A 27,055-nucleotide genomic window follows, 5' to 3' on the forward strand; every position below is an offset into this window, starting at 1 on the left:
TCAAGAACACCACACATGGCCTTGGCAGATTTGCAAACCTGCTCAAAATCTCAAATCCAGTTCTGAAAGCAACCTCAGATGGCCCTTAAGGAAAAGTAAATGAATATGCAGTGCACTTCCTTGCAAAAAACAGATGACCAACCTCATTACTTATGGACAGGCTACACCACACTGCAACACTGGCCCTCACATTAACAATACAATGCAAACATCAAATTACTTCAGTTGCCCAGCCAAGTAGTTATTATGGTCCAATTCACTTCTCCTCCACGCATTGTCTTAAATACAATGGGTGTCTGCACTAAGATCAGTGATTTTGCTAAATTAATTAAAAGCTTTTCTTCACACAAAGCATCCACCCTTCCCAGTTTGCTTGCCTCTGCTAGTCCCCACACAGCTGTTCCTTCTTCAAGGATCTGACACCTGCAAACAGGCAGGTCTCCCCACACTTTAGTCTTACATACCCAAAATTCTGTCCTGTCAAGACATCCACATTTTATGGGAGAAGTGCTAGGACACAGTAGATGCCCCCACTTCTAAGCAGCCTTAGGGTACACCAGTGAAAGACAAGATTGTGGCTGCAGCCTCTGCAATGAAAAGGAGTTCAGCATGTTGGTCAAGTTGGTGCACAAAAGCAGTTATGACTTCTTAGAAAGAATCACATTCTGCAGTTAGGTTCCAGAACTGATAATTTTATTACGCTAGACAGAATATTCTCTGTAATTCAGGTGGATATGAAATTTCTTTGTCTTTAGTGATGTTGATTTTCAGCCATTACATAGCCATGTTTCAGTGGTAAATAAGAGCTTCCCTATACACTTAAAATAGGTCAGATGGCTGTAAAAGAACTAATTACACAAGTCTCTGTAGAGCTTCTACACATTTGACAAGCCTTTCACACATGCATACAAAGTTCCTATACTTACTACAGGATAGCTCTACTCCATGCATGTTTTTAAAATTACTCAGGTATTTTCAGGACAATAAATGAAACTTAACCCTTTTCGAACACTTTTAAAACTGCAATTAATTCAGCATCACAAAACTTCCGACACTTTCATACATTAATATTTCTGATATAATAAGTATAGGGAGATTATATGATCAAGGTCCAATACAACCATGACAGAGCACATGCTTATTTGTCTCATATCTGGTGTCTTCCCCACAGCATGTTTTTTCAAGAGTTCATACAGCAAACTACTATCTCTGCTAATAAATTAAAGTTAATAAAACCATAGTAGCCTTGAAGAGACTTGAGGTGCAAGTACATCTATTAGTAAGTGACCCATGTCTTTTAATAGAAGAGCTTTTTGCATCAAAAAGTGCTGCAATACATCCATCAGCCTACACGAAGAACTCACATGATTTATTTTGTACACAATCCATTTCACCAGAAGTAAGGATCCAGCTACTCAAGGGAACCGTCTTTGTTATTTAATTTTTAACTTGATCAAGAAAAAGCACAAGATTTAAACTTAATAAGCATTATTCTTGACCATCTTGATAAAAATAAGGAAGAACCAGATGCAGACAATGCATGCAAATTCGGGATTTGTTACTGTCTGGCAGTCCTTTGCTCTAACAACAGCACCTGTATTACAGGAGTTCACAGAGCAAGATGTGAAATGGTGGAAGTTGCACTTACCATTTTGGTTGGATTGGTCTGCCTGGCCAGCTAATTACACAGTGTTTTCTTCCCTTCTACAGTCTCTGCAGACACGAAATACTCCTGATGTTTAAAAATAAAGCCACTTCTGCAGAATGACTTAACTATGAATAACAAACTACATTGCACTGCATAAAGACTAACAAGTTAAATTTTGTTTCCTCATTTACTATTGAAGAACTACTTTGACATGAAAATTGTTTAGAATCCAATATAGAAGAGGTTTAAGTCACTTGACAGTATTATCTATTTATTTTGAACAGAAAACCCAGGTTACTCTACAAAGCAGTTATCCAGCATCCAGCTTGTTTTTTTCTTAAACACAGCAAGTTAAAGGATATACATTTGTCACCATTTCTGCAGTGATGGAAAGGATTGTCTAAGCATCCTCTAGAGCACAAACTGGAAGGTGTCATCTTTTGTTTAGAAAAATCTATTCCCGAACACCTGGGAACTTAACACAACAAAATATGATGCCTTGCCTTGTGGTTACCAGATTCAAGGTGAAAGGGTAGCTAGAAGGAAGATTACTTCCTACAGTGGTCCCGACATTCCCTGAATGTCACAACTGATCAGCTGCAAAACATGTTAACCTACTGATACCCACAGGGAGCAAGATGTGGGAGGAGTTTAAAGGTGCCCATCTGATAGCACCAAAGGTGTGTTCACAGATGTCCTGAAGCACCCATTTTGGCAAGGCCTGATAGATCCATTAAACCAGAATCCCTCCTATTATCTCTGCCTCTTGCAAGCCACTCAACTTTAAGGTCTTCATAAGACATTGCAATGGCCACCATCTTTTAAAGCCTGTCCTTGGAAGACCCTGTTACTTACAGAACTGCTGAGTTCACTCAGGACTAGAAAACCTATATTCAACATACTCTTCCCTTTCTACCTCAGTGCTTTCAGCTGTAAGCATCTCACCCCACCCCACTCCCCCCATATGGATGCCAGATAAGTTGCTCACCATTTTAAAGAGGCTTCTATAAATAGCATTTATTTTAGTCCTGTAAACCCTTCAGAACATTACCATCTTGCTAAAAGGTGCCTCATCTCTTGGTAAATACCAGAGGAGTACTTTGAAAAACAAACTTCCTTTCACAATAGCCCGGAAGTGTAGGCTGCCTTGTCTCCGCCTAAATTTTCAGTACAGCTGCTATTACAATCAAGAACACCCAACCTTTAATTTACAATAAATGTAACTCTAGAAGAGTCTGTCTAATACTTTGTACTTAAGCTCTCATCTGTACATCTTGGAAAAGTCTTAGAAGGCAGAGGCAATTATTTCAAAACTCCTGAAACACAGAAATCTAACAATTTTAAAGTCATGGCTCTTATTACCCATTCTTGACTTTCTGAAGCCTCACCAACAGCATACAAGTTTTGCTTTTCCCATCCACCAACACCATGCTTTTCTCCAGAATTCTGCAAATCTAAGGAGTTAAAAACTGCCCAGGCATTCCCTAAAAAACTCGAAATCTTCCATCTATAGTAGTCACAATTGACTTACAAACCTAGAACTAGCCACTCAATAAAAGGCTGTTTTGGTAAGACAAAGATTTATTTATCAATTTTCATGTATCACGTCAGACCAACTGATATTTACACAACAGCTTGAAATACACAGTATTTGCATTTCATACAAGCAACTAAGTGCAGCCTGTATTAAGTTTTCTATGCAGAATCCAGATACTCCCACTGCTACATAATATTATCCAGTTAAAACCCAACATTTGTAATGCTTCCACAGGAATTTCTATACCTGAGAAGTTTTACTATGTCTTTTCAAGAGGAAGTCTGCAATTAAAAGCCACATACATAAGCCTATTTAAGGTTGTCATTCCTGTTGCAAATGAGTTGCTTCCTTTGAAGCAAGATCTGATATACTCTCCCTTAAGCCACATGATACTTGTGCTGGCCCTTCCTCAGAAGTGCTGTCTGCATCATCTCCACAGTTAAGCTCTTTATTTTCTTGTTCAGATTCCTCTACAGCCAGACTCTTCAGTGTCTCAAGACTGTCAGGTGCTTGACCAGTTAGCCTCTAGGTAAAAAAAAACACAACACACACAAAAAACAAACCACAAGTGTGAACTTAGTACTTCTTCTACTTAATAGCTAGGCAGGTAAGACTGTTGATATAATTAAAACATTCCTCAGTCACAAGTTTTAGACATTTGAGTTCAAGCCAAATTGCCACCTCCAACTCACAGACCACATCTGGTTTGTTGACTACTAAATCTTCCTTAGGTTCTTCAATAGGACAGGTTTTATCTTATGCAACATGGGAAATAGCTTCTCAAAGTAAATGTTACTGTAGAACTATATAGGTTTAATTTTAGAAAAATTACTACAGATTAAGTTCATAGTTTTCAATCAGAGATAATGAAGCTACATTAAGTCTAGCTGAACTAGAAGACCCAGCAGTTTCTAGTATTTGATGATCAGACTAAAAGTCCCTCACCTAACCTGATCCCAGGAAGAAAAACAGGACTGTAAGAGGCAGCTTTTGAGGCTTCTAGTTGTTTGATGTATCACTTAATGCTCATTAAAGCCTCAGAAGTGAGCAAAATCAACTCTTCAGGAACTGCAGAGAAGTTTCCAACTTAAAAGAATTAAAAGTCCTGAAGTCATTTAATTTCCACCTGTGGGTTTGTCACTATCAAGCAGCACCCCCTGAATACAAGAAAAAAAAATCTAGTGTAACAAAATAGGAGTCTTTCAAGACTGATCTAAATAATTGCATTAACTAAAAATCAGCTTGATCAAGTTTACTTCTTAGCTTCATATCTCAGTTGAGAGCTCAATCCCTACAAAAACCACCTAGATTATGATTTTAATATCAAGGTTCCATGGCTATATACTTATCACAGCTTCAGAGACTGTTACAGACAACATAATCCTGTTTTTATGGAATCAGTAACACAACTACCTATCCCTAAGGAATCCTCAGAGGAAGCTGTTTTGAAATTTACAAGTTTATGAATCCAATAGAGTTTGTGTTTGTGCACTGGCCCTTTTTTTGGGCCACAAAACTGGCAGTGCCTCAGTGAAACCTTGAATTTGAAGAGCATGTGCTCCCTTCTCCTTCTTACCACTCCACTTTGTGTATCCCTATTTCAAGCTTGGATCCTCAGGGGACACAGGCAGAACACTTCATTTAGCCAGCAACCTCACACAACCTGTTAAACACTCAAATTTAAGTAGTCTTGGAAAAGTGAAAACAAACCCTTCCTTCCCATGTCACCATCTCTAAGATGCAAAGCCTGTTAAGACAGAAGGTTGAATCTTCCCTTCAGAAAAATGCCCCTTTTAAGGACATTTTCATTACTCCTGTTGATTTTAAGCCAGAAGAACTCATTCCCTAGAGGGCCTTTATGTCTCTGGATTAGAGCAATCCCACAGGCAACAGCTTCGATAATAATTTAAAATGAAGAGTTGTGTGAACACACAGAAGTCATGATTCATTAAAAAATATTTTTGCTGGTTTCTCACATTAACTGAAAATTCAAGTACCTCAATCATGCTGGTCATATAATGCACATGTTCAGCAAGGGACATTAGCTCTTCATTTTCTTCTTTCAGGCGGGCAATTTCACCATCTTTCTGTTCAATTTCTTTGTGCAGCTGCATTCAAAGAACAAAATGTTAAAAACAGGAGTACAATAGCCAGTGGTACAGAAATTAGTTCTTTCACTAGCTACCTTTTCATTTTCTTGAAGTACTTCATACAGAGCCTTCCTCCTTTCTTCAGCCACTTCTTTCCAATATTGAGATGAAGGGCTTCCTGAAATAAGCCGCAATAAACCTGTGCTAAGACTGAATTCTTGAGATGATCTTAAGGTATCTAACTTTTATACGTGTTCTATACAGTGACAATAAGAACTCACTCTGTATAGCATTTTCCCAGAGATTAGTCGTAAATTTACAACTAGAGACCTAATTTTACAGAAACCAGAGATCCTACACTGTATTAATGGCTATACAGGCAGAGTCTTCAAGAAGCTGCCCCAAGCATGGCAGTAGGCTTTGCAAAATGATGGTCACATTTGCAATTGTCAGTCTTTACACATACTTTGTGGAAGATGGAATTCTTATTCCCAAGTCAGTCTCCACACATTTGGCTTAATCAGCCTCTCACTGAACTTGAGATACTTTCAAACTGGTTCTGAGAAACTGCACATGCAGTACACTACACCAAAACAGACTTTCATTTCAATTTAGACATTTGAAAGCTTGTCGATAAGCCAAAGGAACAAACTATGGGGCTTCTTAACAGTGCTGCACATTGAGTTTATAGTAACTAGTAGATGAGAATCACTCTTAAACATTAGATATCTATATTCTATTTACTATATTACAGAGGATATGTATCATTAATTCCTGTTAGCCATTATATAAAAACACTAAGGCCTTATCTAACTGACAAAGGAACCATGTTTCGAGTTGTATTCCAATGGGAGCACAGCGTTTTTAAGTGGAATAAAACATTTCAGGAAGGACCACATACCTTTTATCATGAGATCTACAGCTTGAATGGCATCGTTCATATTCTCGTTTTCTTGCTCCTTGTCCAGAGACACCTCAGATTCACAAGTCTTTGAGGTGAACTTGTTATTTGAGAGTTTCCTTTTGACTGAAGATTTCTTCTGCATAAAACACAGGAGGATTTAACTTCAGAGCAATGTTTCAGCTTTTTTTCTTTTTAAACAATACAAACTTGTAAGTCCGCTCACCAATGACTGCAAGTAAGTCTTTATAAGCCCCAGTTTCTTCACATTACAGACATCATCCTTGATACCCACAGGGTTTAACACAAGAAAAGTCTCAAATATTTTCTCAAATTACTCAAAAATTTCTAGTTTTTAGTATTGCTCACTACTAAAATAATAGTAAGCCGAAGTTGTGTCACACTAGTTAGCAGATTATGTTTTTCCAAATATTAGTTTTAAGTTAAAAATCTCAAAAGCATTTCACTATGAGTAGAAATAATCACACATGTACAGGTTATCTTCTAATTCCTACCTCATTACGTCTGCCAACCAGGCAACCTGTTGCTGAAGGCTGAATCATTTTAAGAGTCCGTCTTGGGGCAGCATTGCATGTGGTGTCTGTGAGGTACTTCTAAAAAGACAAATATGGCTTCAGACTCTTTTCTGCATAAGCAAACAGATATTTGTCATGCTTCCATTAAGGTAACCCACAGTTCATCTTATAAAGGCAAATGGACGATACTCTGGTTTATGTTAAGGCTTGTGCAAAGAAGGGTATCTAGTTATTTGTAGCAGATGGACCTTAAACACATGAAGCTACACTCAGTCCCTGCCTCTTGGAAAACCCTGACCCTTTCTCAAGAAACTCAAACAGGGCTCATAGCAGAAATATTCTGACTAGACTTCAAGGCCAGTTGCAGTGCGGCAATACATGTAAGCTTTATCTGAAGCTCCCAAAGTTGTATTTGTCAACAGGGGAGAAACAAAAGCAACTGTAATTGCAAGTTTATTTGGTAAAGTCACACACATCACTTTAGGCAGTACCTATTTTTGTTACCTGTGAACACACCTTCAAGTAGTGTTCACTTAAATAGATGTGTTCCTTCAATTATCCTTTAAAATGGATCTAAAGCTTGCTTCCATCCAGACAGGCTATTGTTTTGTATAAACCGTATGTTTATCGACTTTCCTATCATGTATAAATACCCATTTCCTTCATTAAAGCTTTCTGACCCGGTTGGTTACACTGCCACCATGGGATAGCAAACAATGGCAGACAACCAAGCAAGAATAGCCAGAACACAATGCCACAGCAGCGTGAGAAAGTCACCGTTCCACACTGTACTTCATATGACAAGAGTTCGCCTTTCCCACGGTAGTTTCTGCCACCAATTACCCTCCTGTTGAACTAAAGGACAAACACTAACTGCTGTGGGAACAAGAAGCACACCGTGTCAGACACCACTCGCTGCTATTGAAGTTTAGGGTTGAGTATACTCTGCCAATAAATTATTGATTAATACCCAAGTTAATTCACTGAAAGTGCAAAAAGCCACATAGAGGAATTTATACCCTAGATTCACTATAGGACAGGATCACCATGTGTATAACTCAAACTTATGAAATGGCAATTTCCATTAATCTCTTTCCTGTGCTATCTGCTCTGGGTGAGCCTGCTTTAGCAGGTGGGTTGGACTAGATGATCTCCAGGGGTCCCTTCCAACCCCAACCATTCTGTGATTAATACCAGAAGTTTTCATTCACTCTCTCCTTCATGACAGAAGGCTACTAGTCTCTATTTTATATGGTATTTGTACAGTTTCAAGTAGTGCCTACATTAAAAGGCTTAACAAATGAGTCTTGCAACAAGACTGGAATAGGTATAAGCTTTAACTTCTTATCAATCACCTCTTAAAAAGTTAAATCCTTTAAGTGCTTCCACCAATTCCAAGGCAACTATGGTTCATGAGGGTGAGTTTTAGAAACAGAACTCCCCACATGAATATTTCAATTAAGGCATGCTCAAGTCAAGACAAATTTAACTCTTGGTAAGTTCGCCCCTATAACAGACAGGCTACAGAACCTACTCTACAACCCCTTAGCAGCCAGATTGAGTTAATAACTGAACTGCGGCAGATAGTCACCACTTAAAAAAACAAAACCAAAAACCACACAAAAAGACAGTAAGCTCAGTGTCAAAAAGGATCTGCTGAGCAGTAAGAAAAAAAGCAGTCATAAGCACATATGCCCCAGCAGGACACTGTGTTCCCAAGTCCCACTGCCTGCCAGGAGGTTACTGAAGCCAACAGGGCATAAGCCAGGTGGAAGCACATTGCAACAGATCCCTTTGTATTCCTCCAGTAGATGTAAAACTTGTGTCAGACAGAAAGACCATTTCCCAGAGAACTGAACACAAACCCCAGAACAAATCAAACCCTGTGTTTTGAGATACTCTTGATAAATTTCATCTTCTATTTTCTATCCCTTACCTGTTCTTGTATTCTAGCTTCAAGGCTTTAAAGCATACCTGTAAAGATCCTGATGATTTTTCTGTGTTCGGTTTCTGTTTCATCTTGGAATTCATAGGATCACTGCAAAAAAAAAAAAAAAAAAGTTAAAAAGTAGTAGTTCAGGCACACTAGCTACAGAACATGACAACTGCACTTTACCAACTTTTAAAACAACATTTAAAACCCAGTCATGAACCGCGTGTTCAGCAAGCTCTGGCAGCGCGCCCCGCCCCCCCCACCCCCCGAGATACGACCTGCAAGCACCCTAAAAACGCAAAGTCCTGAGGGGACACCCCACGTGGTGCCACACCAGCCCACCACGGATAAAGCCCCGCACACCTCACCACGGGGACGGCGGGGGCGCCACAGACGCTCAACCAAGATGGCGGGGGGCGGGGGGGAAGCGGCACCCTCGCGCTCCCGCCAGCCGAGCCCGCAGCGCCCCGCCCCCGCTCGGCGGCGTAGCCAATGGGGATGGGAGCCCGGAGCCCGCCAAGACACAAACGCGGCCACGGGAGCCTGCGGCCTCCCCGTCGCCCCCAAGCGAGACCGAACGGCCGTGGGTTCTGCCCCCATCCCTTCAGCTCACCGACCCCGCTCACCTCCAGCCGAACCCACACGCCTCCCGACACCCCACGCACCGAAATGCTGCCTCCTGCCGCCCGGCGTGCGGCTATAAGGAGCGCGGAGGGCGGGGCGGGGGAAGGTCACGTGATCCACCGGCTGCTCTCCGAGCCAATCGCAGGCTGCGCTCCCTCATCCCGCCGGCGGAGCCACGCCCCGCGGGCCTCTGGCGGGAGGACGGGGCCGGACGGGGGGAGAGGGCAAGGGGCGGGAGGGGCGGCCTGAGGGGGCTGGGACCTGCAGCCTCACAGAATCACAGAATGTTAGGGATTGGAAGGGACCTCGAAAGATCATCTAGTCCAATCCCCCTGCCGGAGCAGGAACACCCAGATGAGGTTACACGGGAAGGCATCCAGGCGGGTTTTGAATGTCTCCAGAGAAGGAGAATCCACAACCTCCCTGGGCAGCCTGTTCCAGTGCTCTGGCACCCTCACGTGAAGAAGTTTCTTCTCATATTTAAGTGGAAGCTCCCGTGTTCCAGTTTGTATCCATTGCCCCTTGTCCTATCATTGGTTGTCACCGAGAAGAGCCTGGCTCCATCCTCCTGACACTCATCCTTTACATAATTATAAACATTAATGAGGTCACCCCTCAGTCTCCTTCAAGCTAAAGAGCCCCATCTCCCTCAGCCTTTCCTCATAAGGGAGATGCTCCACTCCTTTAATCATCTTTGTGGCCCTGCGCTGGACTCTCTCCAGCAGTTCCCTGTCTTTCTTGAACTGAGGGGCCCAGAACTGGACATGATATTCCAGAATATTCCACAATATTCCTTCAGCTTCAGCAGAGCAAGTGCGATGGCAGGTGCTCCGGGGGCAGCTTTTGATTGTGAGGAAGGCGAGGAGAAAACTAGCACTGTGATATGAGACACGTCAGCTGTGAGCTGCACATCGTGGCCCTGCTGGTGCCTCTGTGCGGGGCACAGGCCTGACTAGTGCGGTCTGACACCCCCAGGCCGGAAGCGCCGGGGCTGAAGCTGTGGGGAAAGAAGCACTTAGGTATTGCCTGGTGCTCGTCTTGGCTGGTAACGAGTTACGTAGGAAGCTGTCTGGTTCCATGTTCAAAATCTCCCTGAACCTCAAAACTAGATAAGATCTCTCTTGACTGCCTTCTCACTCCCATTATTCGTTGTATTTTAGAAAGATACTTTACCAACCCCAAATTAAATCACGTTTCCACTTTATTGTTATCACCGCTATCTAAGTCACAGAATCACAGAATGGTTGGGGTTGGAAGGGACCTCTGGAGATCACCTAGTCCGACCCATCTGCTAAAGCAGGTTCACCCAGAGCAGATCGCACAAGAATGTGTCCAAATGGGTTTTGAATGTCTGCAGAGGAGACTCCACAGCCTCTCTGGGCAGCCTGTTCCAGTGCTCTGGCACCCTCAAGGTAAAGAACTTTGTCCTCATCTTCAGATGGAACCTCCTGTGCTTCAGTCTGTGCCCATTGCCCCTCATCCTATCGTTGGGCATCACTGAAAGGAGTCTGGTCCCATCCTCTTGACATCCACCCTTCAGATATTTATAAGCATAAATAAAATCCCCACTACAATCTGCAAAAACAGGGAACAGAATTAATATGGTTAGGCCACAACAACTGCTTTACAATTTTATATATGATACAGACTCTAATTCTCCATTAATTATGCATAAGGTATGCTGTTAAGTTTGTTAGAGGCCACTTTACAATTACGTTCTTGCAAATATTTGTACGTTTATCTTTTAGTTATGCTGATAGTATCTTCTGCTGACTTGTGAATAAATGCTTGTAAAGGACACAAATTAGGATATTTACAGTGAGAAGTATTTATTTAGCATGCTACTCTATCAGTCTTCTGCTTGGAAATAAACTGTACGGCACTTAGTGAGAATGTCCGAAGGGGAATGTCATGGTCTGATGAAAGAAAGGCAGAATATAAAAAATGAGGTATTGGGAAATCTTTAAACAAGGATAAGGAAATAAAGCTGATCTCTCTTGCATAAACTCATTCAGTATCCCATTGACCCATTTAAATTTTCGTTGTCCATAACATCCTTTCGCAAGCAGTACCAGAGCACAAATAGCCATTGTCTGAAGAATGCCCTCCTTTTTTTTTCTTTTGAACCTGATTCCTATAACTTCAGTTGATGTCCCCAGTCCCTGTACTGGAAGAGAGAGCAAACAATTGGTCTTCATCTAGGCTGCTGTTACACAGATTGCTCTCCAATTTTCTTCCCAGGTCGACTTAGCCATTTCCTACATGAAAGCTGTTCCATCTTTCTGCTCTTTTGTGAGCTGTATGCCCTTTGATTTGCCTTTTTAATCACTGCTGAACGTCGGGCTGGCATTCTTGTGGAAATGTCTGTCGTAACCCTGAGTTCTTATTCTTGAATGATGGTCAGTTCAAAGTCTGTTATTTGATATGTGAAACTAAGATTTTTTTTTCCTGTGTATGTTCTCTTATGTTTATCTACATTGAATTTCATTGGCTGCTGTATTCACCAGTTACTCAATTCCATAATGCCATTCTGCAGTCGTTCAGTCAGGTCCATTGCTATTATCTTGAACCATATAGTGTCATCCGCAAGCTGTCACCTCAGTAAGCTTTCTCTTCTATCAGGAAAATAAAAATAACATGGGCAGAAATGTCTATCTAAATTGGTATTGTTCTGTTGGCAAAAAAAAAAAAAAGTGTTCATGCTTTTAAATTAATTTAATTCTCATTGATTCTAGAAGAAAATTTGAAATGTTCCATATTCCAAAACACTAGCAGATATGCTAAACTCTGGTCAAATATACACATAAATCTCATCAGTATTAAATCTCCTTTCAGAAAGATCTAGATACAGGTAAGCTGTACATAAGCACAAGATCAAAACAGTCCTATTTTTGTGTTTCATGTATTGTCATATAGCAATATAAATACGCAATATAAAATGCTTTAGACAAAATATTTAAATTGTATGCATGCATAGATTTATGTACATAAAAGGCAACATGTGTCATTTATGGCTGTGATACAATTTTTGTAATACTAATGTTTTCAGGTGAAACCTTCTCAAGGATTTCAAAATTCAGTTTTAATTTATAAAAAGTTTTCAGGTAGATTTACAGTTCAGAAGTGGAACAACCGCTTTTGGAAATGTTGATAATTAGAAAGGGCCTGAGGCAATGGGAGATGGTTCTGATGTGACAGTTCTGTTTGTTTTTCCTTTTAATTTGTTCTTTGCTGGAGGCAAATGATCTGGAGGTTTATTACAAAGGTGCCACTCCCTCAATTTTTCCAGCTGAAGAACATATCCTGTTATGAACCACCGTGTCTCCGAGTTTTCCTTCAGTTCAGTTTCTTCAGTTTGAAACGTTTGTAAAGAATCCCTTCACCATGTCAGAAAGAACACTGAGAGCTTATTATCGGAAGCTTATTCATAGTCTTAACTGTGGGAAACCACTATAATTATATAAAAATCTCACAAAAAGGTTTCAGGTTACTTTGTTGTAAGAATTGCCATTTTTGTGGCTGAAAGTTAAATTAATTTAAATAGGGGTTATGGCCTTTTTACATGTAAAAATCTGTCAACTCACTACTAGAAGAAGCTGTCTTCAGATTGAGTGCAATATAATGCATTTCAGCTTGTTTGTTTCATAAAAAATAAAACTCTCTGTCATGAATACTTATGACTATTTGCACTTCAAGTGAGCCTAAGCAAACACGCCGAGGTTTCCCATAGAGCTCAGCCAATTTTTTAGATTTTTCATGGCAGTCAAGAAGGTGTACTTTTTAGAGCTTTTATACTCCATTGCTATTGATAAAAGTTATCAGTTTTTACAGCAAATGGCAGCAGAAAAAAAAAAAAAGCTTCTTGGTGGACTTCATGTGCCTGGGAATGTGGGAATGGGTGGGAAGGCACTACCTGGTCTCCAGTGGCTGTGGAGTTTTGCTTAAATTTGGCGTGTGGAAACTTCCTAAGCATTGCACAGAGAGAGTTTGGACTTTGCTACCCAAATCAAGTACTGGCAAAACGGTATTTCTACTTGACAGTCACATTGTGCCTTTTGTCAGGGCCTTTATTGTAACCCACAGATAATTATCTAGCTCCGGGGTACTTATGGTCTCTTTATTTCTACCTGCCACATTGGGTGCAGGTAATTTACATTGTCATTTTCTATTTTGTAAATTATGTTCTTATGTAAATATCATAAATGCTTTCTGAGTTATTAATATTTAGTGTAAGCAACTCCTGTAACTGTTTTAGATGCAGAGAACTGCTGTGGAGAGGGTCGAGGGACTCAGCGCGGTGTTGTGCCACTGGAGCACGTCAGTGTCATATCTCAGCCCTGCCCTGGGTGCAAGCCCCGCAAAAGGGTCCCGGGAGGGAACCCCGAGGCTGGTCTTGGGGGTCTCTGAATCAATCAACAGGAACTATGGCTCTCAGGGTCCCCTGCTGCTGTTCTCCTGGCCCTTCTGTACAACAAAAATACCATTTATTTCAGGGCTAGGACGGTTCCCCGCACTCCGCCGGGTGACACTAGGTGGCAGCGTGGCATTACGTGTCCTAACCCTTCCCTCCCGCAGCCTCTTGTTTCTGGGGTATTAACGTTGTATAGAATCATAGAACAATTTCAGTTGGAAGAGACTCTGAGAATCATCGAGTCCAGCCTTAACCTAACTCTGGCACTAAACCATGTCCCTAAGAACCTCGTCTAAACGCCTTTTAAACACCTCCAGGGATGGTGACTCCACCACTGCCCTGGGCGGCCTGTTCCAATGCATAGATGAGTGTTTCCTATGTTGTCTTCTTTTCCCTAGGGTGATCATCACAGAAGGCTGCACGTTTATAAAACTCTGTCCAAAGAATGGATTATATACACAGGACACTCCAGGTATAATTTATAATGCAAGCTGGTTTTCAAGGATGGCCACTGCAGTTTTTGTGTTTTAGAATAAAAGATTGTCCTGTGAACAGTGATCCTGAGTGCTTCAGAGGTGGAAGGTTAGAAGAAAAATCTCCATCTCACCTTGTGAATTTGTCCCTAATTAAGTACTATGTGAGTCACTAACACATCCTTTAAACCAGTTAGATCCTAACCTTCTCAACTATGGATTTGCCTTAAAAAAACCCCACCATCATTTGTGTAGTGCTTCTAGATTTAAAAATGAAACATTCTCTATAAAGGCTAGGAATCGCTAATCTAAAGCTTCTTCCAATTCTGCTGACTACAAGTATTTAGAATATTATTTGCAGACTGAATAAATAAAAGAAGTTGTTTCAAGTTTTATTCTTGCAAGCAGCTGCTGGGCAAACACAAAACCTACATTGGAACATGAGTCTGGTTTTGATAGATCAAATCAGTCTAATAAAGACATGCATTTGCACAGCATTAACTGAGAACTTGAGTTAAAAATGAAGCAGCACAGTGACAAAGAGTCACTAGTCTTTCAGATACCAAAACCACTTCATCCTGTGAAATCTGAATTGCAGGTTTATGTACAAATTGCAAGCAATGTGCATTTCAGATATTTTCAGAATAAATGAAAAGTTTTACAGACAGGACATGCATTTGTTATACTAAACAAAGGGCCATGCTGTTTAACAACTCATGACTACCATACTCACAGAAGCAATTGATTGGGTGTCAGTGTTTTGGGAAGACACCCTCTCAGCGAAAGCACTGAGAACCTTTAGTTACTTTTGACATTATAACCACCCATACTCAGCAGTCCTAAACAAGTCAGGAAAGCACAACCCAGATAAGCAAAAAATGAGAATACACATAATCAAGTGTATTTAAATGTATATCATAGAATCATTTCTTTGGAAAAGAGCTTTAAGATCATCAAGTCCAACCATGAACCTAACACAGCCAAGTCCACCTCTAAACCATGTCCCTACGAACCTCATCTAAATGCCTTTTAAATATCTCCAGGGATGGTGACTCCACCACTTCCCTGGGCAACCTGTTCCAATGTCTGAGAGCCCTTCCCATGAAGAATTTTTTCCTCATATCCAATCTAAACCTCCCCTGGCACAACTTGGGGCCATTTCCTCTCGTCCTATCTCTTGTTACTCAGGAGAAGAGACCAACACCCTCCACGCTACAACCTCCTTCCAGAGAATTGTAGAGTGACAAGGCTTCCCCTCAGCCTCCTTTTCTCCAGGCTAACCAGCCATAGTTCTCTCAGCTGCTCCTCACAGGACTTGTTCTCCAGACATATTGTATTAATATTGTAATATATTGTAGCAATAGCTCTGCAGTGGATATATAGTTGTCCACAGCATGATGTAAGGAATGTTTTCCACATTAAACATTTCCATTTCTCTACACAGAAGCATTCCTGTTGTGCCTTGGCAACTAATGTTTGCTCTCAAGGCAGAAAGAGTGAATCACAGTATACTCTGAAGTGTATGAAAGAGTTTTAATTGCTACCTAATTTGTCTTGTTTGAACTCAGAAAGGAATACTACTTTATTTTTGTCTGATGCATAAACATTTGGCACTGAATTAATCATAGTTCTGTTTTTGAAGCAAGTACCTTCAGGGCTGATACTACTTCTAGCACACACAGCCAGCACAGTATGCACGGAAAGTATAAATGAAACAATAATAGAACCCAACTCATCTCTTCCTAACTATGTCTATAACATATGTCTCAAGCTGCTACAATCTGTTAAAAAAACAATTATTAACTAGAAATTATTAAGTTTTAAGTAACTAATTATTAAGCTGGAAATTAAAAGCAGAGGCGTTAGAGTATAACCTTGCCCACATGCTTATGAACAAACATTTAATTCTGAAAACAGGAGTTAGACTCTGAAATCACATACATTTTGGAAAAGAAAAAATGAAGGTGTTTCTATAAAGTTTTCAATCCCTTTTTATTTACAGAAAACACCACAACTTACTATGCAACCGAAATGTGAAAAAACCTATACCATGCTTAACGTCACTAAAAATAGCAAGGAAACAATAAAAAGACAAATAGAAAACAAGCTTTTCAGAGCAGAAAAGGAAAAAATATCCAACCAACCATGTGCATGCATTTCACTCCCCAAAGACTACAGGACTGCAGCTACAAGGTAGCTGAGTGGGAGAAAGACTGAAAGCATCAGCTTGTCTTTGCTGTGTTAACCAAGCAGAAGCTGATCTGCTCCACTGTTTTGCTCAGCCCAGATTTCACTCGCACAAGAAACACCATTTTTGCTGTGCTAATGGGATCGAAGCCTAAAAAAAGAAGTCACGTATTTTGCATACACTGCTACAACCGACTTGTGGGGTTTGTTTTGTATGCCACCCACACTGCTCTCTCCATAATGATAAAGTTTATATCGTTTTAAACTAGATTTGAAGAGAAGCAGTCTGTCATTAGACCAAGTATTACAATTGTAAAACACGTATCAGCTTTCAGGCACACAAGCCTCTCTTATAAATGATACAACATTGCATAACCAGTAAGCAGCATAACAATCATACACAATGGTCTGGTTAAGAGAATTATGGATCAACAGCATACAAATATTTATTTTGCCAAGTCTCAACCCTCCATTCAGTAAGAGATTTTACTCAAGAATATATATTTTAACTAAGATGCTGATATTTTTCTACTATATGAGCTTCTTCATTATGCACAACGGAGGAATAGAACTACGATTTTATAAAAGTGGAACAAAACTCAGCTATTACTCACGGCTTTAATAGTGCAGGTATTTCTGTACATATATATCTATAATAAACATATCATGGTTGGTTGATGTACTCACTTGTGTAAATGCTGTCAGGAAATCTTTATTAGCCAGTGAGCAAAACGAAAAGAATCTTCTCTGAGTTTGTTACGGGAGGTAGTTGCCTATATAAGGAGGAGCAGAAGTCTATGCAGAGGGAACCTGGAGTGATTTCAGTTCCCCATTGCCTTCTGAAATGTTGTGAAAGGATTTGAGCAGCCTGTGTTTGCAAGAGACAACTGGTGGCTGCTTAACACTTAATACTCTGTGCTCGATCTCCCATTTCCTTTAAGTATATACATATATATTTCCTCTAAGTATATATATTCCTCTCCTCATAGCTCTTCTGCAAAGTCCTCCAGAAGAAAACCTGTTCTTGTGCCAGCAAAAGAATTGTGGATGCATTTCTCAACCTGGGGCTGGGCAGCTGCCCAACTCCTTGTGACAAAGGCCAGTCGCTGTGGCTGCATCCCTGTGCTCCAGAGGGCAGCTGGAGTTACTGGGCTGGAAGAAAACTCCTTCCTTTCTCCTTCGCAGGCGGGCAAGGCGCCAGTTCCCTCGGAGGGTGTTCTGTGCCGGGGCGATCCCTGCGTCAAGCAGCGCTGCTGTGCCAGGGCTGCCTTTGCATCGGCTGCGCCGGCACAAAGAGGGTCACGGGCCAAGCGTGAGTCACGGCTTAAAATAGCAGCGGGCACTGAAGGGAATGTCAGGCTGCGGCGCAAAATGCCGTACAGGGCAGCTTGGCAAGCAAAACCGCTTGGAGTGAAAAAGCAGGTATCTAAACACAGCTCTCGTTGAGGCCAGGCTGATATTACAGATTAAAAATGTTGGCATTCTGCAATAGTCCCAGCAGTGCAGAGCTAATGTAATACTCTTATTTAGATTCCTTGCTTTTTGCCTCCAAATATGGGGTTATTTTCAATAGGCATTGCCCTGAGAGGTGAACGGCGCTAAGTGGGTAAAAAAAATGATGTTTCAGCTCTGTTCCTGTTGAAACAAGAGGGGAGCGTTCTGGGTGGTGGCTGTGACAGGGGAGGCAAGATGGAGTGTTTGCACCAGAGGGCCCGACTGACGCCGGGTGAAGACAACGAGGTCTAAGGGCTGAGCCGTGGCAGCTGCCCACCGCAAGACAGGCAGGAGGACAAGTCAACGGGGTGTCCAAGGGGAAGTGTGTGTAAAGGAAAGGTGCGCCAAAGGGAAATAACGAATATGACGGGTCAGGAGAGAACAAGGGAAAACAGCAGAGACAAGTAAGAGCAGAGACCAAGGAGGGAAAAAAAAAAATAATGACTGAAATCTACTGGAGATTATGGGAGAGTGTCAGCACCACGGGCTTTGAAACACAATACAGTGAGATAGACAGTGCCGGCGCTTGTCTTCCCCTTTGTAATCTTTTTAATATCGTTGCAGTTCAGTGAGTCGCAGGCGCCAGCTTACAGAGGGGAGGGGGGAGCGACACCTTCACCCGCCCTGGCGGCCTGTGCCTGGCCGACAGCCCCTTGGCGCGCTCCGGCACGGCATAGGGCGAACCAGCGTTTTAGCAGCACCCCCGGTCTGGGCGGTTTTGGACGGCGAGGCTTTCCCCGGCACGGCTTGGGGAGACATGAGGGGTGGCCCACGGAGATGGTGGTTCCATCCCAAGGGAAAAGCCGTGCCCCAGCTCCTCTGTCGCTGCGGGGAAGGGTGAAAGGTGGGAGGCACAAGCCTCTGCTTTTGGCACACAAATGAAAACGCTTTGATTTTCTCCCAGGAGTAGGTTTGCGTCTCCAGAACATCAGTTCCTTAGGTATATGAGAGAGGGAACACACGTTGTCGCACACGGCTGTGCGCTGGGCTGTGCTGCGAGAGCGGCACTGGAGGCACACCATCTTTCAGTTAAAGGCTGCATTTATTTTTAATTTATTTACAGTTTACTTCACCGGAGCATGCTGGGCTGGATACAAACCCCAGCGAAGAACATTAAACACAAGGCACCACCGCAAGACTTAAAACCTTGCGTTTTGCAGCAACGGCGCGACGCTTACGGTTGAAACAAGTCTAAGTATTCACTTTATCTACGGCAGGACCTCAGCGGGGGGCGGGGGGAAGTCCGAATTTGGCAAAGAGCCGCTTGTCGCGGGGGCGGAGCGGGGGACAGCGGCCCCGGGCAGGTACCACCTCCGGCAGGGGAGGGGGAGGCAACGCTCCCTTCCCCCCGCCTTGCCTCCCTGCCCGCCCCCCTCCCCCCCCGAGAACTTCGTTGAGCAACTCCATCCGGGTCCTCGTCCCGCGGGCTGTGCCCGACTCGGCATCACGTGGGTCATGAGGGCGGTCACACGAGGAGTGACAGTGCGGGGGGAGAAGGAGCAAGGAAGCGCGACCCGGATTCGCGGCGTGGCGGCGGCTGGGAGGTGCTCTGCCGCTGTTGTTCTCGCTTCTATTCCTCGCCACACAGGGAGTGTCTGTGTCTAGTGAAGTTACCGCCGAGCCTTCCTGTCCAGAGCACAGGATTCTGTTCCCCCCCCGGGCACCCGAGCGCTTGGTACGCGCCGGCAGAGCGCTCCGCGCAGTGCGGGCAGGGCGGCGCCTGTGTGACTCAGGCGCTGCCATTTTGAGTGGTCGGTGCTGGCCGCGCAGCCCCGCTCCGCGCTCCCTCCCGGGCCGAGGCTCAGCCGCAGACCCCGGCGCTCCCGCTCGCTCCTCCCGCCGCCTTCGAGGACGTCCCGAGGGCGAAGAGAGGCTCTCCTCAGCCCTTTCGTCCTTCTCCCGACCGTCCTCCGCCGCCGCTCCGGGATCTCTATGCCCGCCGCCCTCCGTAGGAGCCGCTAGCGCAGGAACCCTCCGCCGCCTCCTCCTCCTCCCGCCGCCGTCGCCTCTTCCTCCTTCTCCTCTTCCTCTCTCCGCCACCATTTCCCCACTCCCCGGCACCGGGGCGCTGAGCTAGACTATGGGGACCAGGTTGGGGCCGAGCAGCGGCAGAGCGGGCGGCCCGGTCACCGTGTCCACTGCGGCAGGGATGGGGGGGCTCCGCGGCTTCGTGGCTTTATCTTGACATGGCCCCTCTCCGTGCTGCCAGCAGCGCCGCCGCCTCCACTGCTCCTCCTGCGCCCGCCGGCTGCGGGTAGCGAGCGGGCCCCGCTCTCGGCCTCCTGCCCGAGGCTCTCAGTCTCTTGCTTAAGTTGGGGGGGGGAAAGTTTTGGGAGGGGCTCCTTTTTTTCTTGTTTTTGTTTTTCCTTTTTTTTTTTAAATTTGTCGAGAGAGGAGGGGGTACACTTTACCCCCTTTTCTTAACCTGTCAGATTTGCTAACCGAAAAACTTTTTTTAACCTCGACTAGTCAAAACACCTTGGGGAGGGGAAAAAAAATGTCTGGAGAGAGGAAGAAAATAACCTGATAATTGGGGGTTTGCTTTTTTTTTTTTTTTTTTTTTAAGGGGAGAAGGGTGTTTTAGAGGTTTAAAATTGCAACCTAGGCTTGCAATTAGTAAAAAAAAAAAAAAAACCTCGTGAAAATTTTGGCACCGAAAAACCGTTTTTGGGAGCAAAACTCTCCACGTTTTCCAAACCCTGACCATGAAGTGAGAGGGGAGACGCCGTGCTACTGGGGGTGCCCCGGGCACACGCCACCCCCTGCAGCCTCCGCCGGCTCGTGTAGGAGACAGAGGCCTCAGGAGAAGCCAGAAGCGCTGGCCATGCACAGCCTGGGCTGAGCGTGCTGGCTGCGCAGCGCAGCAGCGGCGGGGAGAGAAGGATCCCCCGGGATCAGCAGCCTAGGGAGCGTGTGAGGTGTCGGGGGATGTAGGGTTCTCCCACCGGTCAAGGAGCTCAGGTTTGGAGCGCTGGTTTGGGTTTTAGTCTCTAGGTGAGATAATACTGCCCCTCCAACCCCTCGCCTGCCCCTCGTCTGTGGCCATCATGATCCCTCTTCTCTTTGGCAGCAGCGGCCTCAGGGCGATGATGTGCCTGATGATGAGCAGGATGAAGTTAGAAATGACTCCGCTGTTTTTTCTCTTTGCTCCCCTGCAAACCAGCGCTGTGTTGTCTGTGGTTGATTTTGTTGTTGGCAGAGAAATCTCCTGTCTCCCAGGATGTGCACTCCTCCTCTGCACCCTTTTCTCTGCTCTCCACCAAGTGTAATAATTTTAAAGAAAAAGAGACAGGCAACATAGCAATAGCGGAAAGCTGAGAATAATAATCAGTAGAGTCATGAATCTGGCTGGGGTAAAACGCAATTTGTGATTTCAGCTTCATTTTTTTTTTGTAAGCAGAGCAAAAGTACCCCCCCATGGATTGGGCTTGTGCCAGTTGCTTTTTATTGTACACATAAATTGTGATAAGATTTTTTTTTTCTTTTTCATTCTTACCCACTTATTCCTGCAGCTAAACTGTTCATTTATTTTTTTTTCAAAATTCTTTTTTTTTTTTTCTTGATTTATTGTAAAACCTCTTGTCCAGCCATGGCTGGACAACTACTTACTTTGTTTCTTGGCCCCTCTGATACGACATTCTCCTAAAAAATTGCCTGAGGTGCGGTTTTGGGTTACATTCGCATTTTATCTGTTCAGTCGTATTAGCAGGAATAAAACGACTTGTTTCTGTTGTACTTGAGTCTTACGAAGAGGTGCCCATAGTTTAGCAACAGTTTCCAAAGGCTTTAGTACCACCTGTATTACAAAATGGGGGACCCAAACTCCCGGAAGAAACAAGCTCTGAACAGACTTCGTGCTCAGCTTAGAAAGAAAAAAGAATCTTTAGCTGACCAGTTTGACTTCAAGATGTACATTGCCTTTGTGTTCAAAGACAAGGTAACTTGGTTTTAATGTTTCTCTCTGTATTGTCTATTGCGATGCATGTTAACTATGCTGTGCAAAGTCTTGCTGCCTGATTGCATCTTACAGTTTATCCTTAATTGATTTCATTGGCTTCTAAACTTTATTTTTTTAATTGCTAGTTGCTGTAATATTTACTTCACATTTGTCATTTTGGCTTTTTGTATGTTTGTAGTTTTGTAATGCAGAGGGTGTCAGTGCCTCATTAAACGATTACTTGGTAACTTCTATATTCGGTAAATATTTGTTGAAGTTAATACTGTAATTCTTTAAGCTTTATTTGGGTCTGAATTGCAGAATTGTTGTCTGTGAAGAGTTGAGTTGAAAAGGCAGACCTGGCTGGAGTCACTGCTAAATTCCTTCGTTTATCTGGTTAAAGCAGAAGGGAGGACCTGGTGGTTTAAGCGAGGAGTCGCAAAATGCAATATTGAAATGGCCCCAGCGCACTGGCACATGTGAAACTGCTGCTGTCGTTTTGGGAGGGAGAGGGAAGGACAAAAGGAGCTGGTGTTTGCTGTGTGTCTGGGCCAGCCTGGGGAGCCTGCTGGTATTTCTGAAGCTAACTGGAATTGTAGGAGATTTTCTGTCCACAGGTGAATAAAAGTAGGTGCTTATAGTAAGTGAATGCGCTGAGCAAATGATGAGGAAGTGAAGATCGAGGCAAATACCAACATAGTACATAATGCAGGAAATGCATGTAGATGAGCACTGAAATTGTTTAATCTCCTCAAATGTATGGTTTTTGCATTCACTGTAATAGTTATGTGGTTTTTTTTAATGAGGACTCTGAACTTCTTAAAATTTAATTTCTTTAAAATTTCTGACTCCAATTTGCTTTTGTTTTTTGCAAACAGACATGGATATAGTGGGATGTAATTTCTTGGTACTGTCTCATAGTAATAAAGAGAAATATGAATGTTTAAGCAGTGGTAACAATTAGATTTTTCTTAGATAATGACTATAGTGGTTTTAGTTGGAGCATTTGTACTCCTTTCTGGCTGCTTTGTAGAAATTCCTTGCATATGTTTTAAATCCTATAAAATTCACTTAGCACAGTGAACTGAAGATATCCATCCAGTACCAGTTTGCTTGAAGTAGGAGTTTAGCTCAGTGTAGCTTGTTCAGCAAGTAGTTGCCCGTTATGTCTGTTCTGCCTGGGACTGTGGAGGGTTATTTGGAAAAAATATGCTTTGTCTGTCATGTGATCCTTAAATAGGTCAAGGCTTTTTATGAGCTATAAGAAAGCTATTAGAAGCAGATATTACAACTTTAAGTGATTTTTACTTACAGCAAAAACTGTTTTTCCAAATTCCCCATGATGTTTTTGCCTTGCTTGAGAGAGATTGAAATATTTATAGTGAGTATAAAAGTTATTTAGCAAATAAAAATACTTCTTTTTTGAGGACTTGTAGCTAACTTCTGGTTGGATCTTGATGACCAATTGTTACCAAATGTGGCATTGAAAGACTTCACTCTTATGAAAAGACCAACTTTAAAGTATTGCAAGGGGGGAAAAGGTTACTTGATTTGCAAAGAGAAGATTGTATAGAGGTCTCTTGGTCAGCCTGAAATCATGTATTCTGCATGATGAAAGGGTGGTGCTGTTAATGTTTAGATACAGCCTTAATGTTTGCAAGATTGGTGTGTAGATTTGTGTCTTTGGAGACTACAAAAACATGTTCAACTTTTTTGTAATAAAAAGTTGTTGGACTGATTCTGTTAAATTTATAAGTGTTTGTCTGTTAATTTTAGTGTGGTTTGTGTCAGAGTCCTAACTTGGGATATGCATTTCATACATGTATGCTAACAAAATCACAAATTCTGAAATAAACTGTTATCTGTAATTGCCTAGAAAGGATTGTAATCCTAATGTAACCTGTGTTTTGGTGGTGTGGGTTGTTTTTTTTTTTTAGAAGAAAAAGTCAGCGCTTTTTGAAGTGTCTGAAGTGATACCAGTCATGACCAATAATTATGAAGAAAATATCCTGAAAGGTGTGCGGGATTCCAGCTATTCTTTGGAAAGTTCCTTAGAGCTTCTGCAAAAGGATGTAGTACAGCTTCATGCACCCCGCTACCAGTCTATGCGCAGGGTAAAGTTACTCTTTACAATTGCTGACTCTTAGTTTGTTTTCAACAGTCGTGCTTTTCTTGGTGAATGTTAAGCATAATCCTGCTGTTTTGATTTTTCTCAACTCTTCTGCTCCACAAGGGTTCTGGGGGGCCTGTGTTTATGGGGTCCAGGTTGAAGGGTAGCAGCACATGTATTCTGTAATTTTGTGTAAATATGTAGTGCTCAAGCTTTACCTTTCATCTGTCTCATTCAAATATGTCTTGAGAATTACATCTTCTTGCTGTCCTTGTCCTTTAGTAGGAATGTGTTAATTCTTGCAACAAGTCTTTGCTAATGTTGAAGTTGGAATTTATATTAACTGGGTACTGATATTAAAACTCAGTGTAAGGCAAGGAAGGCTTTAGTTGAGCTGTGAGTAATACAAATGGAAAATTACACAAACGTGGTAATAAGTACCACCTTTAAATTACATGCCTGTATAGATAAGTTGCTTATCTGTGTCTTTGACTAACGGGGGGACTGTAAGTACGGAATTTTACTGCTTACAGGATGTGATCGGCTGTACCCAGGAGATGGACTTCATTCTTTGGCCTCGTAATGATATTGAGAAGATAGTCTGTCTCCTGTTTTCTCGGTGGAAGGGATCTGATGAACCCTTTAGGCCTGTTCAGGTATTTTTTTTTTCTTTTTGAACTTCAATAAGTAACTTACACCTGAAGTGAGGACAAGTACTCTCTCTTAACCAATAAGTTGATAACATGTGACTTCTGTGGCTGTTAGAAAGTTTGTTGGCTGTTTTTATTTTAAAGCAGTAAATGTTTTGGATGCCAAATTCTGCTTCCTCTATGGACTGTTATATTAGTGCTTGGAAAATTTAGGTGTCTGAAGGACCCTTTACAAGTGGCATGTATGGATAAATACATATACCATGTTAGTATTTGTAGAAGCGGATCAGATGTGGCTCTTAGTACACTTGAATCTTTGTCTAACTATGAGGATGTATCAAGATTCTGTGAGTATCCCAAGTTGCTGTATTTTATAAGATGGAAGAGGTTCTGAGATTGATGGAATTTTTGCATTATAATTTTACCTTGAAATAAACTTTAAACATCTTGGACTATTTTTTTCAGTTGCCAGCTTTAGCTGTTTACATTCAGACTTGTGAATGACGTTGTGTCTATTTTCTATGCTGGTTCTGTATAATAGGAAGTTACTGGAAGAAATGTGCTGTATTGTTGACACTCAGGGATTTTCTGACAGAACAAGCTAAATCTGGTTTTATATATGCAGTTAAAGTTGCACCTTTAATTGCATATATAAAACCGTATTTAAAGTTGCACCTTTTGAGTTGTTAATATGTCATTGTAATGAGTAATAGCTGCATTGGCAGAATGAAACTAGGCAATTCTTTACATTGTGCCACAGCTTGAGTGCATCATTGTCACTGTGGTCCCTGATTTCTGCTTTTCATAGAGGAGAAAAGGAAAGAAACAGAAGTGGTTGTAAAGCCCCAGATTGGAGGAAATTACGTAGTTATGTGAGCTTCAGTTTAGTAAATACTTTATTCTCCTCCCTCGCACAATGCAGGCCAAGTTTGAATTTCATCATGGTGACTATGAAAAACAGTTTCTGCATGTTCTGAGCCGAAAGGACAAGACTGGAATTGTTGTCAACAACCCTAATCAGTCAGTGTTTCTCTTCATTGACAGACAGCACTTGCAGGTAAGCTTACTTTTGTCCCTCTTTTTAATGCACATGTTTTAATCATAAATTGCGTTTTCTTCTTGGGAACATCCGGTATTTTGTTGCAAAATACTCAAGTAGAAAAATTGATCATGCATTCATGCTTGCATTTTAGCAGTTTCAGAGGAAACTTGCACTATGAATCTGATTCATACATATGAAAACTAGCTAAAGACTGCAGATGTGTTCACATAGAATTAATTTAATGTTCTTGTATTAAAAATTAAGTTCTGAAATAGACTTAACAGTGGTTTGGAAAGATTAAAACATTGGTTTAATTTGGGTGATATTACACAAATTATTCAAGTGAAGAATGAACAGAATAGTGAAAATATTTTAGGCAGTAGAGGTCACAGACTAGTTTTGATTTCAGACTGTTTATACAGATGAAACTGTGGCTTTTAAATGCCTGTGGTGTTCCTCCACAACCAGCAGCAACCTAATAACTGGGTTGGATCTGCTGGGGGACTGCGTGTTATTCTCGAGTTAACTTCATGTTTAATAGTGTTTTTTCTTTGCCTCTAGACTCCAAAAAACAAAGCTACAATCTTCAAGTTATGCAGCATCTGCCTGTATCTGCCACAGGAGCAGCTCACTCACTGGACGGTTGGTACCATTGAGGATCACCTCCGTCCTTACATGCCAGAGTAAGGTACTGGCCAGCAAAATGGGGAAGATCACAGAATGCAGCAGTGGATTTTCACTTTCCTCACCACTTTATTCTTTCAGAATTTAGAAGAAAATGGACTCATGTTCAGAACTATACATTGTGAAACTTGATCATCCTGGATTTTTTTTTTGTCATTTGTATCTCAGAACTTTACAATTTCTTTTAAAATGTTTTCTGCATGGACCTTGTGAAAGAGAGGATGCTCTGCACACTTCTGCACTGCATCAGCATCTTACTAAAATGTGAAATGAAGGGACTGTACACTGAAACAAATGTATCCGAAAGCACAAGGTGATCATTTGTGGTGGTGTTCCCATTTGTGCTGGTCATGCCCCCTAACATCTATAATGTTAACCATCAGTATTTGGAGGGTGAGAAGTGAATGTAACGGGTATAAAAGCCTTATAGCTTTGCTGTTAATGATTGTATCAAAGAGCACTATCACTCATTTTAATGAACAGAAAAGTGGCTATTACAATAGGAAGTGTGGGAAAGAAATCTTTCTTTTTTTAAGAAAAAGCATCTCATTTAATGTTTAGGCATTTTTTGCCACTTTTATTTTGCTGGGCCACGTCTAAGTTTACTGGCACTTTGGTTTTGGATCTCTTTCCCCAAGTTGCTGTATAACTGTATGAAAGTATTCTTTTGAGTTGGATGCATTCATACAGATGAGGCAGACCTGGAGTCTGAAGTTGCTAAAGCAGCTAAAAATAAAGTAAAATAATAGCTGCAGAAACAATGTTGGTAGAGGATTATTTTTTCTTGAGAGTTGAGAC

General features: G+C 42.1%; 2 protein-coding genes across 7 annotated transcripts; one reads left to right on the forward strand and one right to left on the reverse strand.

The window, feature by feature from the left end:
* Positions 1-682: 682 nt before the first annotated feature.
* Positions 683-17,555, reverse strand: GMNN (geminin DNA replication inhibitor). 6 transcript variants are annotated; one of them, XM_065627441.1, is made up of 7 exons: positions 17,028-17,555; positions 8,687-8,750; positions 6,692-6,790; positions 6,177-6,315; positions 5,371-5,453; positions 5,183-5,293; positions 683-3,710 (listed from the first exon to the last, which is right to left on the reverse strand). In XM_065627441.1, exons 2-7 carry the CDS (start codon positions 8,741-8,743, stop codon positions 3,507-3,509), a joined length of 693 nt encoding a protein of 230 aa, XP_065483513.1. In that variant the 5' UTR covers positions 8,744-8,750; positions 17,028-17,555; the 3' UTR covers positions 683-3,506. The 6 variants fall into 6 exon arrangements, with proteins under 6 accessions (XP_065483513.1, XP_065483515.1, XP_065483516.1 ...); XM_065627443.1 differs by lacking the exon at positions 17,028-17,555 and adding an exon at positions 16,955-17,025; XM_065627444.1 differs by lacking the exon at positions 17,028-17,555 and adding an exon at positions 9,272-9,295.
* A 1,998-nt stretch (positions 17,556-19,553) lies between these two features.
* On the forward strand, positions 19,554-26,352 carry C2H6orf62 (chromosome 2 C6orf62 homolog). The gene is made up of 5 exons (XM_065629327.1): positions 19,554-21,771; positions 23,709-23,885; positions 24,415-24,537; positions 25,454-25,588; positions 26,135-26,352. Exons 1-5 carry the CDS (start codon positions 21,643-21,645, stop codon positions 26,258-26,260), a joined length of 690 nt encoding a protein of 229 aa, XP_065485399.1. The 5' UTR covers positions 19,554-21,642; the 3' UTR covers positions 26,261-26,352.
* Positions 26,353-27,055: the final 703 nt, after the last annotated feature.

This window comes from Caloenas nicobarica, chromosome 2, assembly GCF_036013445.1.
Source record: "Caloenas nicobarica isolate bCalNic1 chromosome 2, bCalNic1.hap1, whole genome shotgun sequence".
In the NCBI taxonomy this organism is placed as follows: domain Eukaryota; kingdom Metazoa; phylum Chordata; class Aves; order Columbiformes; family Columbidae; genus Caloenas; species Caloenas nicobarica.

What these genes read in the sequence shown, in the direction of transcription:
- GMNN (XM_065627441.1), bottom strand. Translation starts at nt 8,743, where the DNA reads ATGAATTCCAAGATGAAACAGAAACCGAACACAGAAAAATCATCAGGA. An exon ending in TGTAGATCTCATGATAAAAG is followed by an intron (nt 5,454 to 6,176) that starts GTATGTGGTCCT and finishes GGCTTATTTCAG; the next exon opens with GAAGCCCTTCATCTCAATAT. An exon ending in TACTTCAAGAAAATGAAAAG is followed by an intron (nt 5,294 to 5,370) that starts GTAGCTAGTGAA and finishes CTTTGAATGCAG; the next exon opens with CTGCACAAAGAAATTGAACA.
- C2H6orf62 (XM_065629327.1), top strand. Translation starts at nt 21,643, where the DNA reads ATGGGGGACCCAAACTCCCGGAAGAAACAAGCTCTGAACAGACTTCGT. An exon ending in AACCCTTTAGGCCTGTTCAG is followed by an intron (nt 24,538 to 25,453) that starts GTATTTTTTTTT and finishes CGCACAATGCAG; the next exon opens with GCCAAGTTTGAATTTCATCA. An exon ending in TTGACAGACAGCACTTGCAG is followed by an intron (nt 25,589 to 26,134) that starts GTAAGCTTACTT and finishes CTTTGCCTCTAG; the next exon opens with ACTCCAAAAAACAAAGCTAC.